Source organism: Notothenia rossii, assembly GCF_949606895.1.
Source record: "Notothenia rossii genome assembly, chromosome: 1".
Classification (NCBI taxonomy): Eukaryota; Metazoa; Chordata; class Actinopteri; order Perciformes; family Nototheniidae; genus Notothenia; species Notothenia rossii.
The window spans coordinates 11,595,472-11,619,855 of NC_136912.1; the positions used below are offsets into that span (position 1 = coordinate 11,595,472).

The window sequence follows — 24,384 nt, forward strand, 5'->3', positions numbered from 1 at the left end:
ATCTCTGCGTGAGAAATACAAGGTGTGGCGTGTGAGCGTGTGAATGGAGTGAAATGCTTGTGTCTCACGCCAATTGCGTGAGACTTGAGAGCTCTGTATATTGTTAACTTAGCTCACAATGGAAAAAACGTCGGACATCTACAAACGCGTCCTGTATTCGATCTCAAAATGTGCCATTTGCACAATGTGTCATGTATGCAGCCCTTGTTTTGCACTTGCGCGCACGTCGCGGCACTTTGCGAGCGTCTACCGGCTCGGGCTGCATTTTACACCGAACATATAATATACCGTTCGAAACATCTATTTGCCGCCGAACACCACCTCACTCAAGTCGAACCAAGTCATACCGTCATATACCGTATACCACGGTATGATGTCAGCAAGGTATGACGGTATGAAAAAAATGATACCGCCCAAGCCTACTAGCTAGCATTCTTTCTTTTTATTTATGCGTATTTTACTAATCACTCTCCTATTAAACTGTACTTTTTTTTTTACTGTCCTATAGTACACATTGGAATAATTTCTGAACAATCCTTTACCTCACTGAGCTACAAGGTGACACATACTTATGTATAAAAGACATAAAAAGTGCATTTTGCTTCATAGGTGACCGTTAAGCTCTATAGCTTACTTCTCTGTACATATGACATCTATTGTATTGAATGTCAGTCCGTCCTTACATCTTAGATGTTAGCTTTATTTGAGCGTGTATCTTACCTGAATAGCAATCGGCATCAGCTTATCATCAGGTGTTTTCTGGAGCAGGACAAGGGGAGCCATCAGGTACTGCTGCTTCCCATGGACAATGTTTGCTTTGAGTTCATCAAAACGTTTGTAGTCTAACAGGAATATGTTGCCATTCTGTTTTGAGTGAAGATGAGATATGATTTGACTCACATGCATACAGTGTAATATGAAACACAGTGAAGAACTTCCAATACTACCAAATTTAAAACAAACATGGCTCTAAACTCAATTATGGTCAAGATAATCACCTTCATTTCAGCTGCCAAACTACTCTGACAATCAGGGAAGAGCATCTCATCAGTGACAGGAAAGTTTTCAGGCAGAGCTGTACAACGTCTGATCAAAATGGGGTTGACACCATTTAGGTACTGGTAGCCAAAAAAGGCATCCTCCTTCCAATGTTCCTCTACATATTCTGAAAAAAACAAATACATTTGAATTTGATTGTGTTTCAAACTTTAGGCTGGAAACTTGGATATTGCGTGTTCAACTGTATATAAAGTTAGGGTTAGGGTTAAACAACAATTAAACATGTTTTCTTGTTGTTTTAAAGTGAGTTACCAGTCTTACTGGTATTTATTTAAATACTGAATAAATAGTTTTCTTATAAGTAACGATACAACTCGCTTTTTTAGATACATTTTTAGTATTCAGTATAATCTAAAGTATTATATATATATAAAGGTATATGATTGTACTTGATATCTTAGTGTCCTTGTTGCTGAACACACGATTGACATCATTAATATCAGGCCAGTTGTCCTTGGAGTCAGCGATTCCCTTTAATTTCAACTCTTTCATCCTAGAAAAAAAGCAACAAGTAACTTTATTATAATGCCCTAAAATGATTTGAGGCAGGTACATATTTAGTAGGTTGTTGGATAAGAGGACTTGAAGAACTCACGCAGCAGTTGCTGTGAAATTAAACTGTTTGCTCTTGGTGCAGGAGAAGCGGACCTCAGATGGCAGAGAATCAAGATAACTTGCCTTCATGATGTGGGGTATTCCCTCTGCATACACATCCCAGCTGGGAGTAATAGAGAACAGATGTGAGGAGCTGTGGACATTCTAGATACTCGTGTATCAGTTTTAGTTTGGAGTATACAAACACATGACAAGTATTCAATATAGCAACATATTTAGGTTACTGTATTACATTGCATAAAGCTTGGCAAGTGTCATATCATATGTTTGTAATACTTTTGGATGGATTTAAGTTTCGGGATGCATGAAGTTAAAATGTGTATAAGCTCTGAGCGCTCACCAATAGTCTTTCTCTCGCTGACTCAGCTCCTGCTTCCGACTGTCCCTGCCAATAGAATGGCTGTCTTCAAAGGCTCTCAGAGCTTAAAGAAAGACAGGTTAAAAAATGTGATATTCACAGTATGTTGGCATGAATTTACCCTGACTTCCTTATACAGTAGTCCAGCTTGCATAACTTGTATTCTGTGGTCTGACATTTTTTTACAGGATGTCAGAAAAGCTAATTTCCAAATACCTGTTCCTTCTCTGAAGCTTTGCTCAACGCTGTCTGTGATCCAGCGGTAAATGGGAAATGTGTACGTTTCTCCATCAGGAGATTCCACTTCAACCTTGGCGGGGAACCAATCGAGTTCAGGTAACACTATGGGTTTCTTTTTGACGAGCTTTATCAGAATCAGCTTTCCAATAGAGACAGGACAGGACACCTGGAGTGAAGACAGAAATTATTTGAAAGCAATTATACATTACATAATTTACATTACATTTAGGTAAATTACTACTCAATCTATTAATTTCATCTCAGAGTTACAATAGTTTTATTCAATCATGCGGTTACAAACACAAAATTGCAAGACTCAACTAAGTAAATCAACCTAATCAAAGTACAAGATAATAATGTTTTGTGCTAAGTTCACTCAAGCTTAACCTAATTGTTATGTTATATCCCTATATAATTTCAAAAGTTGAGTAAGAGTGTTATTTTTTAGAGAGATATTTCTGACTTACTTGTGTACTGGTGAAAGAAATTGGCGCGTTGAGTTTATTGAGTTCACTTTCCCCATCTGTGCCCACCAGCTTAATGAAGACGTCATTTGTAGTTTGGGCATTGATAGGCGAACCATTGAATACAGTCACTTTATAATTCACCATTTTCCCTCTGGAAAAGAAGAAGAATCCTGTTAAGATAATTAAAACAATCATTCCCACCAATGGTTGCGTTATCTATAAAAAGATTAACCTGAGTTATTTTGTTATCAGAAGGAGAAAGGCAGTGGCAAATTGAATTAGAACAACACATATGAAATGTGTGTCTTACATTACAGAAGCATTGTTCTTACCTGTTCTTGAGACCTGAGTTTCTTTGACGAACTGCCCGTTGTAGTTTTTCACCACTGATCCTCCTCTTTTAATACATCCACATATTTGGGTGTGTCCATTAAGTTACATGATAAAACATTATCTCTCATGACTGGTTCACCCAGATAAGCAGCTTCTCCAGCATTAAACAGGACAGCATTAGGTCAACTACACATATTAGAAATGAACAAACAAAGGATTAGTTTACACAGTTTTTCGACATTTATAGGATAGTTGTTAGAGTTAGAGGGGGACCCAAGTTCCCATCAGCAAAAACACATGGGTTTGATATCCTGGCTCCAAAATGGTGGAATGAGCTCCCCATTGACATCAGGACAGCAGATAGCTTACACATCTTCCGGCGCAGACTGAAAACTCATCTCTTTCGACTCCACTTCGAGCGATATAATTACTAACAAAGAACTGCTAACAAAGCACTTATATACTAATAAAGGACTGTCTTATCTAAAGGCAGTTGAGTAGCACTTGAAATGTTTTAGCTCTATGAAACCTGATGTACTTATGATTCTGTTTTCTTCAAATTTGTATCTTGTTGGTCGAATGCACTTATTGTAAGTCGCTTTGGATAAAAGCGTCAGCTAAATGCAATGTAATGTAATGTAATAGTTTTATTACAAACCAAATTTAATATTAATATTAATTTAATATTAAAGCACGTTTCTACAGCATTTTGTAGCATGTCAAATATGTACAGAAAACTCAATGGCAGGGAAAAATGTACCAATTACAAGATTGTATTGTTTCCAACAGAAACTGAATTTATTAGATACACGTATAAAATATGTGGCCGTAATAACAGTTTTTGTTGACATTTTCAAAAATGTACTTAAATGATTATATCCATATTACTGAGGTTATAGTTAAGGGTGGTGTTTTAAGGTTACATTGGGACATGGCCCTTGGGGGCTGAGCTCTGGCACATGGACCACTACTGCTGTTCATCAGACTTGCACATCTTCAACAAATGATATCTTCCAAAAAATGTGTTCAAAATGCGTCCTCCGCCCTTAATTAAAGGAGGCTGCTGCACATCAAATCAAGCGGTCAAACAGCCATACAGCAGAGTGTTAGAGATGTTTTGACTTTGAGCCACCAGCATGTCTTATTAACCCATTTTAGTTGGTTAGCTTGGTGAAGGTATGTTGAATTGTTTTAAGAAAAAAAAGTGATAGTATTGTATTTTTAAAAAGTTAGAATGTAGAATGTCAAAAAACAAAAAAAGTCTGATACTTTGCTATGTAAAAGAATATATAGAGAAAAGTATTAGCAACGTATGCAGCATTAAGGAGGGTTTTGTCACTTGTACATTTAGAATTAAGGATCTTGTAGTTATTACATTCATATAACATTAATATATTATTTCAGAAAAATGCAAACTGTACGTTATGACACTGTTTTAACAGGTGATATAGAAAAAAACATGCATGTGTACTATATCAAAACTGGCTGTCCAACATCCTGACTGTACTAAATGTACTGTAATCCCCAAATCTCCTCAGCTGTCGGGTTTCACTCTGTTGCAATCTCTCTTATTTATTTTTCAGGGAGTCTACATGTAAATCACTGGCCTCTTTTTGTACCGTTTCTGGTTCATCTCCTATTTATTTACAAGTGCATCGTTTGTGCTGCTGCTTTAATTTCTCTGGAGGAAATGATACGATGTGAGAAAAATGCCAACATAATAAACAAAACTTCTAAAGAAAAATATGTAAGAATAAAGTAGCATATTTCTACAGCATGTCAAATATGTACAGAAAACTCACTGGCAGGGAAAAAGGTACCAATTACAAGATTGTATTGTTTCCAACAGAAACAGAATTTATTAGATACACAAAATATAAATATATAGTATAAAATATGTGATGGTAGTAACAACACATTCTCACTCCCAACTAGTCCTATATTGACGTTACGTCAGGATCCCTTGGCGTTACTTTCGAACGCAGTGGGGGGTCCTTTAGCGTCAACTATCAGGGACTCTCATAGACTTGCATAGATCTCCCTGAACGTTAGACGAGTTGAGATCGCGGAGAAATGCTCTCCGCCGACCCATTCTCGCAGCGTTTATCAACCTTATCTTACTCAATATCAAGCAACACTTATTGTTTTTACGTCTTTATTTTAATTGTATTATGTTATCTATGTATTTATGTATGTATTACTTTTGTTGCAGTCAGTCAGGGAGAGTATAGCTGGGCTCAGAATACTGAAATCGGTATTGTTTCTTTTGTTTTTTCCTTCTAACCTTTTATTATTTTCTAAACCACACACTGTTATTTACTCAACAATAAGACACAATTATCCGTGTGTTTATTTTATTGTTTGATTGAAAATGCCGGACTTTTGGAGTCCGTCAGGACCGACAGTCGGAGCAGCTCATTCAGGTAACAGTTTTTGTTGACATTTTCAAAAATGTATTTAAATGATTATATCCATATTACTGAGGTTATAGTTAAGGGTGGTGTTTTAAGGTTACATTGGGACATGGCCCTTGGGGGCTGAGCCCTGGCACATAGACCACTACTGCTGTTCATCAGACTTGCACATCTTAGACAAATTATATCTTCAAAAAAACGTGTTCAAAATGCGTCCTCCGCCCTTAATTAAAGGAGGCTGCTGCAGATCAAATCAAGCGGTCAAACAGCCATACAGCAGAGTGTTAGAGATGTTTCGACTTTGAGCCACCAGCATGTCTTATTAACCCATTTTAGTTGGTTAGCTTGGTGAAGGTATGTTGAATTGTTTTAAGAAAAAAAGTGATAGTATTGTATTTTTAAAAAGTCAGAATGTAGAATGTCAAAAAACAAAAAAAGTCTGATACTTTGCTATGTAAAAGAATATATAGAGAAAAGTATTAGCAACGTATGCAGCATTAAGGAGGGTTTTGTCACTTGTACATTTAGAATTAAGGATCTTGTAGTTATTACATTCATATAACATTAATATATTATTTCAGAAAAATGCAAACTGTACGTCATGATACTGTTTTAACAGGTGAAAAAGTCATGCATGTGTAAAATCAAAACTTGCCTGTCCAACATCCTGACTGTACTAAATGTACTGTAATCCCCAAATGTGTTAGAATGCGTGGAAAAAGGTAGGACCCAAAAGCAGACTACAAAAAAAGGTCAAAAGGTCTAGAAACAAAAAGCGAGCTCTATTTTAAAAGCTGATGAACAAAAACATGGCATGAAACACATAGGTAGCACAAGGTAGCAACAACACCAAAACTGACCGTGACCAACATGGAGGGAGACAGGAAAGACAATGAACCGACAAGGAACACAGGGGAAGACAAGATTAAATATAAAGAGGGGTAATCACAGGACAAGGCACAGCTGGGCAGGGGAGGCAGAAACACAAGGGCAACAGGTATAGTATATGTATTCGTTTTATTTGTCCTCGAGGGAAAAATGGGTTGCAGCACATCACAAAGGCATTTAAAAAGATAAGACAATACGTCACTGACAACATAGACACAGATTAAAACAAATAGACATAAGAAAACCAGATATCGGCAGACATGACAAGGGGCATAGGCCCTCATTTGCAAAATAGGGGGGACAGGGCCAGACCAGCTGGGTAAACAGTGCGTCCTAGCCATCATTTATCCAGGAGTTTGATGGCTTGTGGGATGAAAGACAGCCGAGATCTGTTCTTTTTGAACAGAGGGGGACGATATCTCCGCCCGGATGGCAACAGTCGTGAACACAATCAGACAATCAGACACAGGAGGAAAAACACAGGAAGGAAAACAAGAGACAGGGAGAACAGAATGGGCACACCCGCTGACAGGACGTGGGGACTTTTCCAATAGGTTAAGTCTGAACCCACGGAGGGAGAGATGGCCACCATGCGCCTCTTCTGTCGCACAGGGTCGATGTTTAGGCGATAAAACCACCTCTGGAGTCTCCTCATGTGGAGGAGACCCAGGGGGATCACCATGTGACCAGCTACCATCATGCCAAGCAGCTGGATCACGGAGAGGGCTGTCACCATGCTGTGGGGTGTGACGCGTCGGAGGAGAGCTGTCAGTGCCTCCACTCTCTGCTGTGAGAGTCTCGCTCTCATGCGGGCTGAGTTCAATTCCACACCCAGATAAACAATGCTCTGGGAGGGAAGAGGACAGCTCTTTTTCCAGTTTATCACGAAACCCAGCTTTGACAGATGTGATACGAGCTGTACCTTCTGTAAAGCAACTTCCTCCCTGGAGCGGGCCAGCAATAGCAGGTCGTCCAGGTAAAAAAGTACTCTCATCCCTCCTCTGTGGAGCGGCTGCAGCGCCGTCTTTACACACTGTAAAAAAGTGCCAGGAGCCAGGGAATAACCGAAATGCAGTCGGTTGTAATGGTACGATATTCCCTGGAATGAGAAATGCAGAAATGTCCTGTGTTTTGGGATGATTGGTACGTGGAAGTATGCATCCTGGTGAACACACTAGCACCTGTTTGATCGTCAACATGTGAAAAGGCCTTTTCATTATTGCCTTTTCATTATTGCCTTGTTGAATGCCGACAGATCGAGGATGGGTCTCATTCCCCCGGTCTTTTTCGGGACAAGAACATAGCGGGAGTAATACCCCTGATTTTCTTCCCCTTGAGGAACCCTGGAAATATCCTCTTTCAACAGGAGTTCCTGCAGCTCTGATTGGAGCGCAAGACATAGCTTCTGGGAGGACAGGAGTGTTTCCTGTATCCCATTGAACTGTGGGGGGGGGGGAGGCGAACTGCAGGACGTATCCTCTGCTGATCAGCCTGCTCATCCATCTGTCCATCAGACACACGTGCTGCCACTCTGAGAAAAACTCTGAGAGCGGGCGCACGTGCTCGAGATGTGTTTTGGTCGTCATGGTGACGAGCCACGCCACAGCCCCTGCCGCCGCTGCTCGTGAGGCAACCCAAGGTGGGCTTGGACCCAGGGGCGGACTGGGAGGAAAAAGTGGCCCGGGGATTAATTGACAGACAGGCCCACTTAATGCGCGGCATGTATCGGCCGGCCGGCGACGAAAGTATGTTACTTTACAAAAAAGTTATTTTGGGCCATTATTCATATAGTAATCACATTACCTGAGCCCTTGAGTTGCCGAGAGCAAAATAGTTACAGCATATATTTATTGATTTTAATGTTAACAGATCATTGATGCAATAACATTTGGACCCAATTTGCCTGTCTTGACGCATGGAATAAAACATGAGCGTAGGAAGCATCCTCAATGTGGGTGAGACAATTTAACAGGGGGTGTGGGCAGGTGGTGGACCTCACCTCCTCTAGGGGGGTCTGGGGGCATGCTCCCCCGGGAAGATTTGTTTTTAAAAGTTTAAGTTAAATGCATCAATCTGGTGCACTTTGAGAGCAAAATTAGGGACTAAATCTATGGATACATAGATTCCTTATTCCTTTATGTTTCCATATGAAACAGAACTGTAAACGGATTTACTTTTTCTTTCAACATTTCTTTGAACAGCAAGTGGAGGCAAAAGTGACTGCACCCAAAACAATAAACCTGCTCGCTAACTAGCCTAAACTCAGTAACAGAATGTGGGCAACACGTTCTTCTCCACAGCCGTGCGACCTCTGAGTCAGTCGTCACTTCCCCCTATCGGGTACAGCCATTCCCCCTGAACCCTGTGTCCCTGCCAACCCCCCCCCCCCCCCCCTCCCCTATGCAATCCCCTCCCTCTGAACCCAGGGCTCGCTACAATACTCTATACACAAACTATACAAAAACGCCTTTACGCTTTGGAGCTTGTTTATCCATCTGTAAGCAACTGCCCGCTAGGTCTCAGTCACTCACTCCTGATCGTTCACTGCGCAGTGACAGTTGCTACGGGCCTGATGTGTGAAAGTGAAACTATCTGAAAGATAGAACATAGGTAGCCTATCAAAACGGCCCAGCCCAGCCCAATGGGGTGTGGGCCACACCCCTCCAGGGAGTGGCCGGAACAGTTACAAATGTGGGCCGGTAGGATTTAGGTAAGCAAAAAAAAAAGAAAAAAGGGAGTGGCCGGAACACTTAAAAATGTGGGCTGGTAGGATTCAGGCAAAGACATTTTTTTTATTTTTACAACAAAAAAATATATACTGTATATATGTGGCCCTCCGGCCCACCGGGAAAACTCCCGGTACTCCCAATGGCCAGTCCGCCCCTGCTTGGACCGAAAGGGCTGCGCGGGGGCCTCTACACGTTGCGTCTCACTCCGACTCTCATCATGAGGCGCGTACACGCTCAGGGGATGGATGGAGGTGTGTGCAGTGCTGCCCACATGAGGCGTTATAACGGCGCTCATGGGTTTATTATGGCCGTGTGTACGAGGTGTATCTCGGACAGAAGAATGCCGCGAGCTCTGTAGTTTATTAACCAACAGGTTAAAACCAGGCTTCTGCAGCGAGCCCTGCTGTCTACTAATCAACAGATTATTGGCCGCCGGCTTAATTAACGCGCTCTGAAATTTATTAACCGAAAGGTTAAAACCAGGCTTTAGCAACGAGCCCTTCTGGCTATTAACCGACAGGTTATAGGCAGCTGGCTTACACAGGGTGGGAGACATGTGAGAACCACTTGATACTGATGACTCAGACAAAAAGTTGGAAAATAAACAGCTTTTATTCTCCTCACAATCCCTCCCAAAACGTCACAAACGGCTCTGCTTCCTTGGTGGCTCTCATGGAGCAGACCAGGAGCGGGGGTGCCTCACTCCCCTTCTACTCACCGCCGGAAGACCCTGTCTCTGGGGTGGCAGGGGAGCAGAGACGTGGGACGGAGACCCCGCAGCCGCTGAAGGGCGAGCCTGACGTCGTGGCTGCGGTTGTTGTCTCTCCGCTTGCGGCCTCTGCCGCCGCTGTGGCCGGTGTGGGCGCTGCGGTTGCTGCGGGTGTTGGTGCCGCTGCGGACGCTGAGCAGGCTGAAGCCAGCTGACGTGCTGGCGAATGTCGTCCGCTTGTTCTGCGGACGTCTTCATGGTTTTCACCATGGCGTGGAACTGGGGTCCGAACAGCCCGTCCGGGCTGATTAGAGCGTTCAGCAGCACCTTCCTGGCCGTGTCCGTGATGACCGCCTGCTGCAGCCAGAGGTGGCACTGGATCTGCGTCACCCACGCTGTAATCCTGGCCTGAGAGACAGCTACGGCCGCGCACAGAGTGAGCGCCGTGCTGGCCTCTTTGCTGATCTCTGCCGCCTCATCCGCGGCCAAGGTGGTGGACCGCTCCACCAGCGTCACCACCGAATTCTTGAGCAGCGCGATGTTGTTTGCCGACGCCGACGCCTGGAAGACACACTGGTGCACCTGGCAGGCAACATACTGGTCTCTGGGGGCGGCCAACGTAGGACGCCGTCCGGAAATCAAGTTGGCCTGTTTTACCCCGAAAAACGCCGTCAGGCTCGGCTCCAGAGAAGGGGCGGCTGGGAAGCCCTCATCTGTAAACCCCTCCACCTCGGGCCACCGGAGCCTTCAGGGCCCTCGGGTTCGCCGCCGAACCCTCCTGGTACCTCTGATGGCGGGAAAACGTGGCCAGATCGGGTCACTCCTGACCGTCTGCACCCGTGAGAAAACTCCGGCCATATCGTCCGGAGCACACCTCTCCTGAGCCAGGGCAATGGGGAGATTTTTGCAGGCAGCCGCCTTGCTAATAATCTCACGCAGTTCCACTAAAATGCCACCAATCGCTGGTGGCGCTGTGGCGGTGGAGAAGGGAACCGTGCGTTCGGCCGCCAACCTGGCACCCTGCTCCGACTCTGTCTCCTCCGTCTGGGGGAGAGGAGGGAGGGGGGAACCGAACGGTGAACCGTGGAGGGAGGAAGGGTAGGAGTCGTCCGACTCCTGCCCGGCACTCGGCTCCAGGAACACGAGGCGCTCGTCCGCAGGCTCGTAAGCCGGGACGGGCCAATCGTCCTCCTCGGCCACAGCAGCGAGAGCGTCCGCTCTTCGCTGTCTGTCGACCAGAGGAAGACGGGCATAGTGAGCACATGCCGCCTGCTGGGTTAGAGCCGCGTCCGCGTGCTCAGACCTCAGGCAGGATTCGCACATGTTATGTGGGTCATAGCTCATGATGTACCCCGAACCACATGAGGGACAATCTCTTAAACAATTGTTACTCATGTTTGCTTCTTTGATCAGAACTTCAGTATAACGGGGTGCTGAAGAAAAGAGGGCGCAGATTGTCAGGCCTCCTTCCTACTTATACCGGAAGGGAGCCCGAGGGTGGGGCCCACCTCGCGGGTGGGCGTGGACTAAAAAGTGTTTTCAGTGCTGCGCGGGTGCGCAGGGGGATTACCCAATAGCCTTAGAGGGTGAAGCCATATACGAAATAGAACAATGATGAAAAATGTGAATGGAAGTGGCGACGTAAAACTGACACAAAACAACAACAAACTTTTGCCGAGCCAATTGTTTGTTTGTTTGTAGCCTTTATTTAACCAGGTGAAAAAACCCATTGAGATCAACGATCTCTTTTTCAAGGGAGACCTGCAGCACATTGGTTACACATAAAAACAACAGAAAACAAAGAGTACATCAATACAATATAATACATTAGCAACCTATTCACAATGACAGCTATCTAATAACATTTCATCTATCCGAGCTTTAAAATTATGCAAGGGAACCAAAATGCTCAGTTTAAAAAAAAATTGCATAGTGTTCCAAGCTAGAGGAGCAGCACACATAAAAGCTTTTGTACCTAAAACAGTCCTAGCACTTGGCACATGTAATAAAAACACATCCTGGGATCTCAGGCAATAGCTACTTGCCACTCTCTGTGAGATCAAAGAGCATATACAAATTGGTAGTTTACCCAACATGGCTTTATAGATAAACATACCAATGACTGAGCCTCCGTAGAGTTAGTGAAGGCAAACCTGCCTTGGCATACAGGGTACAGTGATGAGTAAGTGCTTTACAGTTAGTAACAAATCTCAGTGTGCTGTGATAGGCGGCTTCTAACTTTTCCAGGCAATGGGCAGGTGCATTCATATAGACCAGATCACCATAGTCCAGCACAGGTAAAAAGGTCACAGTGACTAGCCTTTTCCTGGCTTCAAAAGAGAAACAGGACTTGTTTCTGAAAAGGAAACCTAGTCTAACCCTCAGCTTTTTAAGCAGGTTATTGACGTGAAGTTTAAAAGTAAGACAATCCTCAAGTCACATACCTACTGTAGGTATTTATAACAGGTAACCACTTCTAGTACTTGTCCTTGCATAGTAACAATATCCAAAGCAGTCTCTGGAGTCTTTTTTGCTTTTGAAAAAAGCATTGCCTTGGTTTTCTCAACATTTAAAAGAAGCTTAAGGCCCCTGAGTAGAGGGCTCCGCCTGTGTTTATATAACAAGGGTTACCATACGTAACCCCTCGTTATATCTCTCACAGAGCCCCCGATTTATACACTCGCTGTCGTCCCACAACAACACTGTTCCATCTCACTGTTTCTGACCGGCTTTCTGGTTAGCAGCCGCTGCACCTCACTCACCCCTCCCTCGGTCGTAAGCGTGGAGAGGAAAGAGGCTGCGGCTGACAGAGCACACCCTGACGCGCTTACCCCGCAGAGGTGTGCTGTGATGTGGAGCAGTGGTACCCACAGGGGGGGTAGCGCAACAGCGGTAATTAAAGTTTAAAACTCTCAAAAATGCTACAACTACTGTCACAAACTAGATGAATGTGAAGTATTTTGTTAAAGGAGGATGAAAGCGTAATTAAGGAGCACTATTGGAGTGACTTTGATGGTTATTGGACTCAGGATTCATTCATTTGGATTCCCGCTGTATGAAGAAATTAAAGGATGGCGCAGAAGTGGAAACAATTCACAAAGGGATTAAACTGTTTAAAACACATGCTCAAAGTAAGCCGGATTTTGCCGATGTGTTTATGTGGATTCAAAAGTCGTAAATAATCTACAAAATGGAGGAGACCGATCTGATCGGAGCAACTGAGACAAATGATCCATCTGAAACCGGCATGGACAATGACTATGTTTTAAAAATGCGCTTATACAGAAAAGCCCGGTTTGGACAATTTAAGGGCAGAAGAAACATTTCTATTAAAGAAAGAATTATACATTTCTGTCTTTTTATGCCTTTATTAGCTACTAACTTGAATTGTTATTCAAATTAATTAATCAATTATTTTGTATATGTTAATGTAGAGACAAGGCTTTTAGTGACAATCATGTATTGCTTTACAATTATATGTAAAAGAAGTTTAAAAAAAAAGTCTAAATATGATATGTGGCCTCAAATCATCTGAGGCCTGGCGCCCCCCCTGCGATCTTTGTTCCCCCAGGTTGGGAACCACTGATGTGGAGGACTCCCCCCTCCTGCCCTAAAGCAGGGGGAAAGGAGTCCTCCAGCCCCTATGGGCCCATGTGCATATGTCCTCCACACTCACACCGTCAAATAAGGCTGTGGACACAGCCATGGCTCGTGTAGAGTGTGCAAGGACCCCCGTGGGGAAGGCTCTCCCCGCCTGTCCGTAAGCATGTGCAATGCACTCGCAGAGTCAGCCTGCCAGGCGTTTGTTGGACAGAGCTTTTTCAGTTACCCCACCCCCGAAGTACACAAACAGCTGTTCCGTGCGTCTAAGGGCAGCCGTGCGCTCCAGATAATATGCCAGGTCACGCAACGGGCAGAGGAGATGTCATTTAGCCTCCCTCGCACCACTATGGGGGAGAGATTAAAGCCCCCCAGCTGAATAGCCCTCAACCTGAACGCACTCGTTAGGCTGTTAGGCACAAAGGAGGGGTTCGGTCTCAGTGTCGCCCCGCTCTGGTCACCCCGGATCATTAAACAACTTGGGTGCATCGAGAGAGCGGTTAACTCGGACACTCTTTTGGCTGACGTTAAGGCAAGTAGAAATGCTTTCAGGGAGGAGAGCTCCAGACGCTCAAATGGTTCTGTGACCAGAGCCTCGAGCACCAGCGGCAGGTCCCACTGCGGGGCGGAGGCACGGACTACTGGGCGCAGCCTCCTGACCCCCCGCAAAAACCGCAACATTAGTGGCTGAGAAAAGGCTGACCTGCCGCCAAATCCCTCATGGCAGGCCGAGATGGCTGCTGCATACACTTTCACTGTTGAATGAGCAAGTCCTATGTCCACCAATAACTGTAATACGACAAAATAGATCCCAATTCACAAGATAGGGGCTCTATTTTCCGCTCCTCACACCATCGCAGGAATGCCAGCCACTTCGGCCTGTAACAGGCTGTGGTGGATCCCGCTCTAGCTGCCTGGATAGACTGAATAACACTATCAGAAAATCCACCCTGCCTTAGCCTGTCCCTCTCAGGAGCCAAGCCTGGAGAGATTGGCCCAGAGTGGGTAACACCCCATTGCACCTGCCTCCTGAGTAGGGATGGGTATCGTTAGGATTTTATCGATACCGATACCGGTACTGCTTATCGGTATTTTTCTATACTCTTATCGATACTTTTCAATAATTTGGTTGTCAAAATGATAGACATGAATACAAGATGTGAAGATTAAACAGTCATTTTATTGTAATTTCTTGCAGAAATAACTTTACAACTTATAAATTAGCTTCTCAGAAGCAGCCAAACATAAATAAAATAACTTAAAGGGGCCTGGCTCGACCTATCATGCTTTTTGGGGTTTTCCCTCAGACAGAGGATGAAAAGAGGCATTTTTTTACATTTGTAAATCAGTTACATCTTCATCCAGACACTTCAAACTGACAACCTAGCTCGACAAGAGATCCTTAAAACATTGCCCTACAGTGACATCATGCAAAACTGTGATATGAAGAAATTGGTAAAAAGGCTAAGATAGATAAAAGATAAAGGCGAGTACGTATATTATTCTGGATTACTTTTAAATCATCACAAAATAAATGATGTGCTGAACTGAAACACGTCAAAATGTGTCTGAAGGTTTAAACATAGAACAAATATTTGAGCTTAAAATATGTCAATTCATAGTAAACGACCAACAATTGCTGAACCATACATTGAAACGTTGACCTTTAACAACATTTAAATGCAGTTTTCCAATTCACAATGACATCTGTAAGTTTAACTGGTTTATAAAGCATTCAACGAAAGGCCAAATTATTATAGTTGTAGGAGCTCACATTAATATACTGTCAGTGTTAATAAACAAAAAAAATACAAGGCGATGTGCCTGCAAGACTGCACTCAGGTAAAAAAACATATTACCCGTGCGCAGCAGCTAACCTGCCTGCGAGCCTTCGCTCAGGTCACATTTACACACGGCGCGTCTGAAGCCCGCTAGCACTATTAGCACTAGCAGTGTCGCTAGCAGCCACATTGTTTAGGCTGTCAAATACGCTGCAACGTTTTAGATTCAATGAGTGTCTCGTTTTCAAATGCTTCATTAAGTTGCTTGTGTTACCCCCTTTACAAGCAACTAATTGAGTGCATAGATTGCACCTTGCACTATCGCCACTACATTTTTTAAAGTCCACCCAGACCTTCAATCGCTTCGTTCTGTCCGCCATGCATGCGGGAGTCTCACGGCCCGTCCACACAGCGGCGTGCGTTGGCGCTTCACCATTGACTTTGAATGGGGTGACGTCACTTTTTGCCGAACTGCATTTTGGGTTGCTGGCGTTGCTCGCTTCAAAAGTTGAGCAATGTTTAACTTTTGGCGCCTCGGCAGAAGCGTCAGCCAATGAAATCCCATTTATGCAAATCTGCCAGTACAAGCGCTAGCCAATCAAACCGCGTATATGCTGGGAGAGACTACGCAGGTCATTTCCTCATATTCCAAAAAATTGAGGAAAAATTCATTATAGCGGTAGTGAATCACCCGGTGCTGTCTGATCAGTCTCTGTTCATCTACCGGGATACAAACCGGAGGAGCCAGGCATGGAGGGAGGTGGCAGAGACAGTGGGTGAAACTGGTAGGTTTTCGCCTGTTTGGGGATTTTATATCCAGTTTACTTCATTTTAACATTGCTATTGCTTTGTAGGTCGGGGGCGGGAGATTAATGTGATTGGTTGTTGGTCGCAAAAAATCCCCAAGCTTCAGATACGCCCACCGCCAAGCGTCAACGCACGCCGCTGTGTGGACGGACCGTCACAACAATAATAACGGCCCGTCCACACAGCGGCGTGCGTTGACGCTTGCCGGCGGGCGTGTCTGAAACTCGACCAACAACCAATCACATGAATCTCCCGCCCGTGACACACAAGCAGCGGTTTGATTGGCTAGAGCTTGTACTGGCATATGATTCGATTGGCTGACGCTTCTGCCGAGGCGTCAAAAGTTGAACATTGCTCAACTTTTGCAGCGAGCCACGCCAGCAACGCTCCACGTCGCTTCCCACGATGCAGTTCGGCGAAAAGTGACGTCACCCCATTCAAAGTGAATGATGAAGCGTCAACGCACGCCGCTGTGTGGACTAGCCGTAAGAGTGCTGTTGAGATAGATGACGAGTGGCATTTACAGTGGCCAATCAGAGGGGTCTCAAACCGGATACATAACACGAAATGAGGGTTCCCAACCAACCAGAATGGTTTAAAGTTAAACTAAGGAAGTAGACGTAACACATATACCGATAGCAGCACCGTTTGTCCAGCGGCTTAACGGTATACCGATACGTCCAATCAGGTACCGGTATTGACTTTGTACCGGTTCTCGGTACCCATCCCTACTCTTGAGAGATCGCCGGCCAGACTTGGGGGAGCGCCCAGGGCTGGCCCACCTTCATCTGTGTCATCTCTGAGTACCACGGCGCCCCCACGCGATCCGGATTAGGGTGGCCATCTGTCCAATTTTAAGTCGGACAGTCCGGTTTTCAATGTCTGTGCCCGTCTGCTGGCGCAGCCTTGAGCCGGACGCTCATTTGTCCTCCTTTTGAGGTCATCCCTATTTTATACTTTTAGGCTATAAAAAAAAATAGACAATTATACAAAGAAATACAAAAAATAAGTTATAAGTTATGTGTAAGTATATACCCCCGTAAGACTTGTGGTCTTACAAATTATTGGCTGAATGCGATGTCAAATAAATATCTTGTATTTCATTGGTTAATAAACGTAAACAATTAGCCATGTGCTTCTTGACTTCACATTCACGGCAGGGCACTGTGGCACAGAGTGATGTTAGCGCTAGCCGACTAGCTCATGTTTGCTTGTATATGGCTCAGGGACGTGCACAGACATTTGGAGGGGCTATTGCTCTAAACTGAAAAAGGGCCTCCCCTCCCGAAAAAAAACATAAGACCTTTTGAAAATGTTAACTTGTTTTTAATGTAAAAGGTTAATGAAATAAAAACACAACACTTTCATTGCAAGTGACACTCAGTTGACTTTTATGTCCAACTGCTAAATTCGTTATTCAGTCTGTGTTCAGTTCAGCCTCTCAAATGGGCTCTGAACCGGAGGCTTGGGTTTAGCCCCCAACAGAAAACATGAACTTCACTCAGCACAGATACAGGCTTTGCATTTATTACTGATTTGTTTTATTAGTGTACTCCAATGTATGTAGTTGCTTGACATAATCACAGTGCTTCACCTGAAGCTGCCCTGCTGGCATCTTTTATCCAGCCTCCTTTAGATTTCTCTCTCTTCTTCAGTCTCCTCTGTCTTGAAGGCATTCTTAAGCACAGAAACGTAACATTAGGCTATGCATAAAATAACCAAACGATTATTACATTAACTAATTTGAACAGTAATTCACATCATCATCACCTAACTAAATAAGCTAAGGCAACTACTTGCATTCAGTGACTTGATTTTTTAAATGAAAACCAGGGATATCTTTTGTTTTGTGGTCCATATCTCATTAAAAATATCTAATGTTAGTAACTATTAAAGAAAGAATGGGGACAATTCTGTTTTAATGTAGTTTGATCATTGTCACTGCTGTGCAGACATACTGATAAATGACTAATTACCTTAAATAAACTCACTTAATTCTCACTTAATTTCATTAATGAAACCAGTTCAATACGCATTATTATTATCATTTTTTATGAGCGCAGTAACGGTATCTAATTACTTATTTATCTAGTATTCCATCACTTAATAACAGAGATGGTCAAACTGAAGTAGGCAGAAATCCTACAATGAAGCGGGGCAGTGAACTGTTCACCCGTGAGAGGGCGATCAAGAAAAGAGAGCGAGCGGTGAGGGAGTTTACAGATGAAAAGACACAGAAAGACAGAAGCACAATAACAAATATATTTAGGTGTTTTTTTGGAAATAACCGACGGTGTCAAGAGGAAGTAAAGTCCCATGGTTTGTCCCCTAGTCTAACTGCCATGAGAAAACTCAAAATCAATTTTCCAAAATCCAACACTAGAGGTGGTCTTAAAAGCATATTTAAAAACAGGGCAGATTGACCCGGGGATTGGCCACCAAAGCCAGGCGGGCATTTGGTATGATCACCATAGCCATATGAGGCCGGACTCGGAGGGCTTTCCTTTGCTTCCAGCCGTCAGATTGTAAACAAAGTCACATTACTGGGGGCAGATGACAGCGCTGACAAAGTGTGTTTCCCGCAGCGAGACGCTACAATACTAATTGTGGGCTTATCATGTTGATTCGGCCACAACAGACAAAAGAAAAACAAACCTCTCACTCTCTCCAGAGGGGCAGGTCAGGCACAAATTGCAAACGGGCTGTTGCCCGGGCAACATTAGCCCGTACCTGTGCACGTCCCTGGCTTATACACCACTTTACAATGCAACCCTTTCTGAGGCATTTTGTCTTTGCTTTTTCTACAAGTTTTGTCATGGTTTTAGATTTATGTTGCAATTGTCCGGTTTTATTTTGAAATTCTGTTCTCCCTGTGTCTGGTCTTCCTTCCTTTGTTTGCCCTCCTGTGTCTGATTATCTCGATGTGTTCACCTGTTGCGCTTTTGTTTCTGCCTCCCCTGCCCAGCTGTGTCTTGTCCTGTGATTAACCTTCTGTGCATTTAGTCTTGTCTTCCCCATTGACCCATGTTCGGTCGTCGTCTTTCTCATCCACGTTACCTGCCTGTACCTGCTGTTTGTAAGTTTGTTCCTGTTCCTCGTGCTCCCAAATTTGTTGTTTATGTTGTTTCCTTTTTTTCTTTATCATCTGCTTTTTTTATTAAAGCTCGATTTTTGTTACATGCCTTTTGTCTTTTACTGCATTTGGGTCCTATTTCCCCCAACCCTGACAGTATGACCGAACCACTATGGACCCAGCAGTTTTTCTTTTCACCAAGAGCTGTACGAGCTAAAGCACACATTTACAGAGACACCAAAGATGATGCCCTTAATGAGGCTCAGATGGAGGTGGCCAACAAGCCATGGCTAAAGAGCTTATTGCTTGAATGGCTAAGACTATTTTCAAGCATCCCTAAGTGCCAACCTCCAGCCTCAGACCCCTTTTTAGGGTCCCGCCTGGCGTTAGGAGTTCCGCGGAGTCTCCAACGGTTTGTTAATGCCCCTTTCACACCAACGCGGTTCCAGGGCCGGTTCTGAGCTGGAGCTTGAAAAGCACCGTTTTTTCCTGTTCACACCGCAGCGGAGCCGCCTCTAAGCTCCAGAATCCGGTTTGTTTCTAGCACCAAAAAGTTGTCGGTCTAGAAAGCAAGCACCGCATACGTCACGCTTACGTCGGAGGCGGGGGCAGGGGCATCAGTTTTAATGTTATACCATGGTAATTAATGCTGCAAAGCTGGGTATTTTGAGCTTGGTGCATGCAGAGGCTAACAACAGCTAGCTCTAACGCAGGGGTTGGGAACTTTTTTCCTCTCAAGGGCCATTTTGATTTTTTCAATATCCTCAGAGGGCCGTACAAATTATTGACCTCTGCTTAAAAACATTCAAATCACAGCCCATTCATTTGGCCTATCTTTCATGCTGTGCAAAGAAAAAGCAACCTCTTAATCCAGATATCTCACCATGACTCGCGCATGCATTCACGTGCACGGTTGTGGCATGACCACCAAAACAGAAAGATAGGACACAAGATGTGTGCAAATGTATTTAGTATCCTATCCATGTGGACATGATTTAAGTGTGGGGAGGGATTTTTTCTTAAATGTTGAAGTTAAAAGCATCAATCTGGTGCACTTTGGGAGCAACATTAGGAGATCTATGGATACATCTTTCAACACCCATGAAACAGAACTGTAAGCAGATCTCTTTTTCTTTATGGATATTTTACAAATCACTCCCCTTTTAAACGGTATTCTTGTTTATGAATGACAACTTTTACAACTTTTACTGTCATAAAGTATTTTGTACCTGTTTACTTTATTCTCTTATTTTTGTAAAACTATAATGATAATATAAAGATGTGCCTTTACCTCACTGGTTGTAGAAAAAGCTTCTTATATTCGTTAGCATAGCTAGCTAACCAGATGCTAATAACAACAAAGTTATTGACTGTATGATCATGACAAATGAACAGATCGCCACTGGACTTACAACTAAAGACACAGCCACGCAAAAACTGTGGCATGTGTATGGCTCCTTATGATTACTGCAATTTATGAAGTGCCAGAGGTGTTGTGGTGCTTTCCGTCAGCACTACACCCCTATCAGACGAGACATACACCACGTGATGACACGTTAGGCTTGTGTTGTGTTCAAGGACCCTGACCTTGGCCAGGAAAAACAGGCACTCGCTTGTTTAATTTTTTTGCGGTCTACATTTCTTTTTTCGTCTGTTTATAAATTACCTCGTGGGCCGTACCAAATGGTCTCGCGGACCGTATACGGCCCGGGGGGCGGAGGTTCCCCACCCCTGCTCTAACGCCATCGAATAGGACGTATATTTACCTTCTTTCTCCTACGGAATCGTCGTTGAAGTTGATGATGATGATTGTAAAGAACTTTTGAATGTAGCATGTAACGAGTGTAAAGTTGGTAGTAAAGTCGTCCCATTTCTTCCATTTTGTTTCGACAGTACAAAACCAAAACGAGTAGCGCTTCAATACAATCGGTCATTGTTGTTGTTGTCGATGTGAGTGGTTTCCGCACGGCTTGGCTTTATGAAGCAGGCACGCAAACGGTTACGTCATGACGCAAACAATGGCGTAATGACACAGCACCGGTCGGGCTCTAAGCGGTGTGAACAGAGCAGGAGCTGAAAAGCTCTAGCACGGAACGGGAAAAGCCTTGGTGTGAAAGGGGCATTAGAGACGCAAGGCCAGGCTACCAGCTCGTTCACCGGCATCCAGACTACCAGACTAAACCCCAGCAGCCATGCTTCCATCTCCTGTGTCGGCCCAGGAGCCGGGCCTTCAAGGCCTGTCGGCGGTCCGTCCTACTCCTGTCCCCCGTGTCCTGTTGGCGGTCCCGCCGACTCAAGCCCCTTTACCGCCGGGGATCCTGCCTACACCATGTCCTGTCCCGTCGGGGGTCCCACCGACACCAGCCCTTTTTCTGTCGGGAACACCTGTCCCGCCGACACTCTCTTGCCCGGCCCCCGGAGTTTCCCAGCCGCGGCCTTCGCCCCTGCTCTGCCTCTCTCTTGTCAGCCCAAACCTGTCCTCCGGACCCCCTCCACCCACCCTTTTGGCCCTAGTCATGCGTTTGTTTTTCTTTATTATGTAAAACTGATCTCTGCTTGTTCATGTGGGAACTGGAAATACTTGGCATTAGTTACTTGTGATGGAAATAATTAAACTAAACCAGGAACCAATCTGTTTTGTTTTCATCTAAAACACAATCACTTGGTAAATTTGACAAAACATGTTTAAAAAAGTTAGATTTAAAAATAAAGTTATACTGTTTTGTATTATCACATTGCCAGTGCCAGAAGTACCTCTGAATGATATCCCAAAGCTTCAGTACATCATCCCTGTAGTAGTAGTAGTTTGGCACATCCTCCATCCCACACTCAGCAATGTCTTCCGGCATGCAGAGAGACTTGTAGGTGATTGAGGACGTGGATCTCTACAGGATTGTGAACAGAGCCTCACCGCCAGCAGCTGCATACTATAGAGAACAGTCAAATATTTAATTAATAAAGTTAGAGACGAACACTATGCATGACATAAAAACAGAGTAGGTACTGGTTTTCTGATCATCTGGTCCTTTCGTACCTTGTTAAAAAATCCACTTGGAGATATTAGAAGATTTCGAGCCATTAAGTTGATTTGCATAGTGTCGCGAGTGCGAGGTACGAGGAGCTGAGGTAAAGAGGGAACTCTGTAAACAACATTATTACATTCAAACCATGTGAGACATGTTGATGCTACTGTACATTTATCAGTGTAAAACAAAACTAGAAGAAGATACAAAAATCAGCAGATTGAAAAGACCAAACTAAAACATTACATATTACTTGATAGACGCTTTTATCCAAAGCGACTTACATACTCAATACTGTGGGCAATCCCCACAGGAGCAATTTGGGGTGAAGTGCCTTGCCCAGCGACACAACAACATGCTGACTGCAGTGGGGTTTGAACCTGATCCGAACACCATCGCACTAAAAACTACAGTCAATTTAGTTTTCTCCGCTTCACTTACCTTGTACAGTGGATGCACCATGGGCACGTTTCGCAGCAGTGACACAGCAAAAACCTCAGCCAGCAGATGAGTGCGCAGCAGATGAACATTTAGTTGATGCTCGCTGAAATCTGCACTTCTCACAAATATCTTGGTTGTTAACCAGTCGTACTCTGAGTCCGTAGGAAGGAAGATGGGGTTGTCATCTGCTGGAGTCTGCTTCAGCTGTACAGGGAGAAATAGGGGTGCAGTTCTTTCAATCGATTTGATCCAGTACCAGTCTTGTCGATAATACTTAATTATTTGATTGTTGAAAGTTTGCATATTAACCATAGGTTTTATACACACAGTCAACTTCCGAACAGTACTTTTTCAGTCTTACATACGCAAATAGATGAATGTACCTTAATGCGTCAGCTTTAGCATCAGCCTTGTTAAGACAGACAAGATAAAAAAGAGTCTTGTAGGAGTCTCAATGAGGCAAAGTGGAGGGGTATTCAACTCATTCTGATTGAACAAATATGACAGGTGTGGTTCCTCAAGGCTCCATCCTAGGGCCTCTTCTCTTTTACATCTACATGCTACCACTGGCTCAGATAATGAAAAACAGCTAAATTAGTTACCAGCTATGGAGATGATACATACATTTACATAACCATTTCACCAGGAGACTATGCTCCAATTCAAACACTGAGCAAGTGCAGTGAACAAATCAATGACTGGATGTGTCAGAACTTTCTTCAATTAAAAACATATTTAAAATTGGAATAAAGTATAAACTATACAACACAAATGATTTGTTTACAACTTATAGTTTTATTTTTGAAATTACATTTATCTTTGCTTGTCTCAGTTTGTTTTCCTCTCAAACCCTTAGTTTTGCTTGATTCTGAGAAAGTGTTGCTTTATCTTTATGAAACAAAACTAATCCCATACACTACACCCCTGTCAGACGAGACATACACTACGTGATGACACGTTAGGCTCGTGTTGTGTCCAAGGACCCTGACCTTGGCCATGAAAAACAGGCACTCGCTTGTTTAATTCTTTTGCGGTTTAGATTTCTTTAATTTTTTTCTTTTTTGCGTGTGTTTATAAATTACCTTGAGGGCCGTACCAAATGGTCTCGCGGTACGTATACGGCCCGGAGGCCGGAGGTTCCCCACCCCTGCCTTAGACCCTCACATCGTACAAGGAAACATTTCCAAAGAAACCCCAAAGTATAAATGGGAAAAATGGGAGGAACCTCAGGGAGAGCAACAGAGGAGGGATCCCTCTACCAGGACGGACAGACATGCAATAGATGCCATGTGTAAATAGAAAAGAGATAATACATTTACAACATAGGTAGACTAAATGTTTGGAAATGCATGTGTCTGTAATAAGAAGAAGAATCCACGAGGATGTCAACAATCCTGTGGTAGCCATCAGGGAAGTAGTATGATGAGAGTCAGGCAGGACCACGGTGACAGGTTCAGCCACGACTCGAAGTCCAGGGCTCGGATCCAGGACTCAGGATGCAGGATCCAGGATCCAGGATCAGGACTCAGGACTCAGGATCCAGGACTCAGGACTCAGGATTCAGGACTCAGGATCCAGGGCTCAGATCCAGGACTCAGGATGCAGGATCCAGGACACAGGATCCAGGACTCAGGATCCAGGACACAGGATCCAGGACTCAGGACTCAGGATCCAGGACTCAGGATCCAGGACTCAGGATGCAGGATCCAGAACTCAGGACCACAGCAACAGGATCAGCCACGAATCAGCAGAAACATAATCATGAATCATAACTTTCACTCACAGTTTTATTTGTACTTTTTCAAAAATGTATTCAAATGATTATATCCATATTACTGAGGTTATAG

The 24,384-nt window shown here is 44.0% G+C and overlaps 1 protein-coding gene across 1 annotated transcript in view; it reads right to left on the reverse strand.

Annotated features, from left to right (window-relative positions):
- LOC307045594 (polyunsaturated fatty acid lipoxygenase ALOX15B-like) overlaps positions 1–23,826 on the reverse strand; it is a gene marked incomplete at its 5' end in the record, with an annotated part of 28,328 nt that extends 4,502 nt beyond the window's left edge. Inside the window, 13 exons of the mRNA XM_079691368.1 lie at positions 721–864; positions 999–1,165; positions 1,449–1,552; positions 1,655–1,777; positions 2,015–2,096; positions 2,249–2,438; positions 2,740–2,890; positions 3,072–3,136; positions 6,946–7,221; positions 9,822–10,416; positions 21,828–21,958; positions 22,538–22,741; positions 23,797–23,826. Coding sequence (XP_079547494.1) covers positions 721–864; positions 999–1,165; positions 1,449–1,552; positions 1,655–1,777; positions 2,015–2,096; positions 2,249–2,438; positions 2,740–2,890; positions 3,072–3,136; positions 6,946–7,221; positions 9,822–10,416; positions 21,828–21,958; positions 22,538–22,741; positions 23,797–23,826 — 2,262 coding nt within the window. The remainder of the gene's footprint in view (positions 1–720; positions 865–998; positions 1,166–1,448; positions 1,553–1,654; positions 1,778–2,014; positions 2,097–2,248; positions 2,439–2,739; positions 2,891–3,071; positions 3,137–6,945; positions 7,222–9,821; positions 10,417–21,827; positions 21,959–22,537; positions 22,742–23,796) is intronic.
- Between the last annotated feature and the right edge of the window lie 558 nt (positions 23,827–24,384).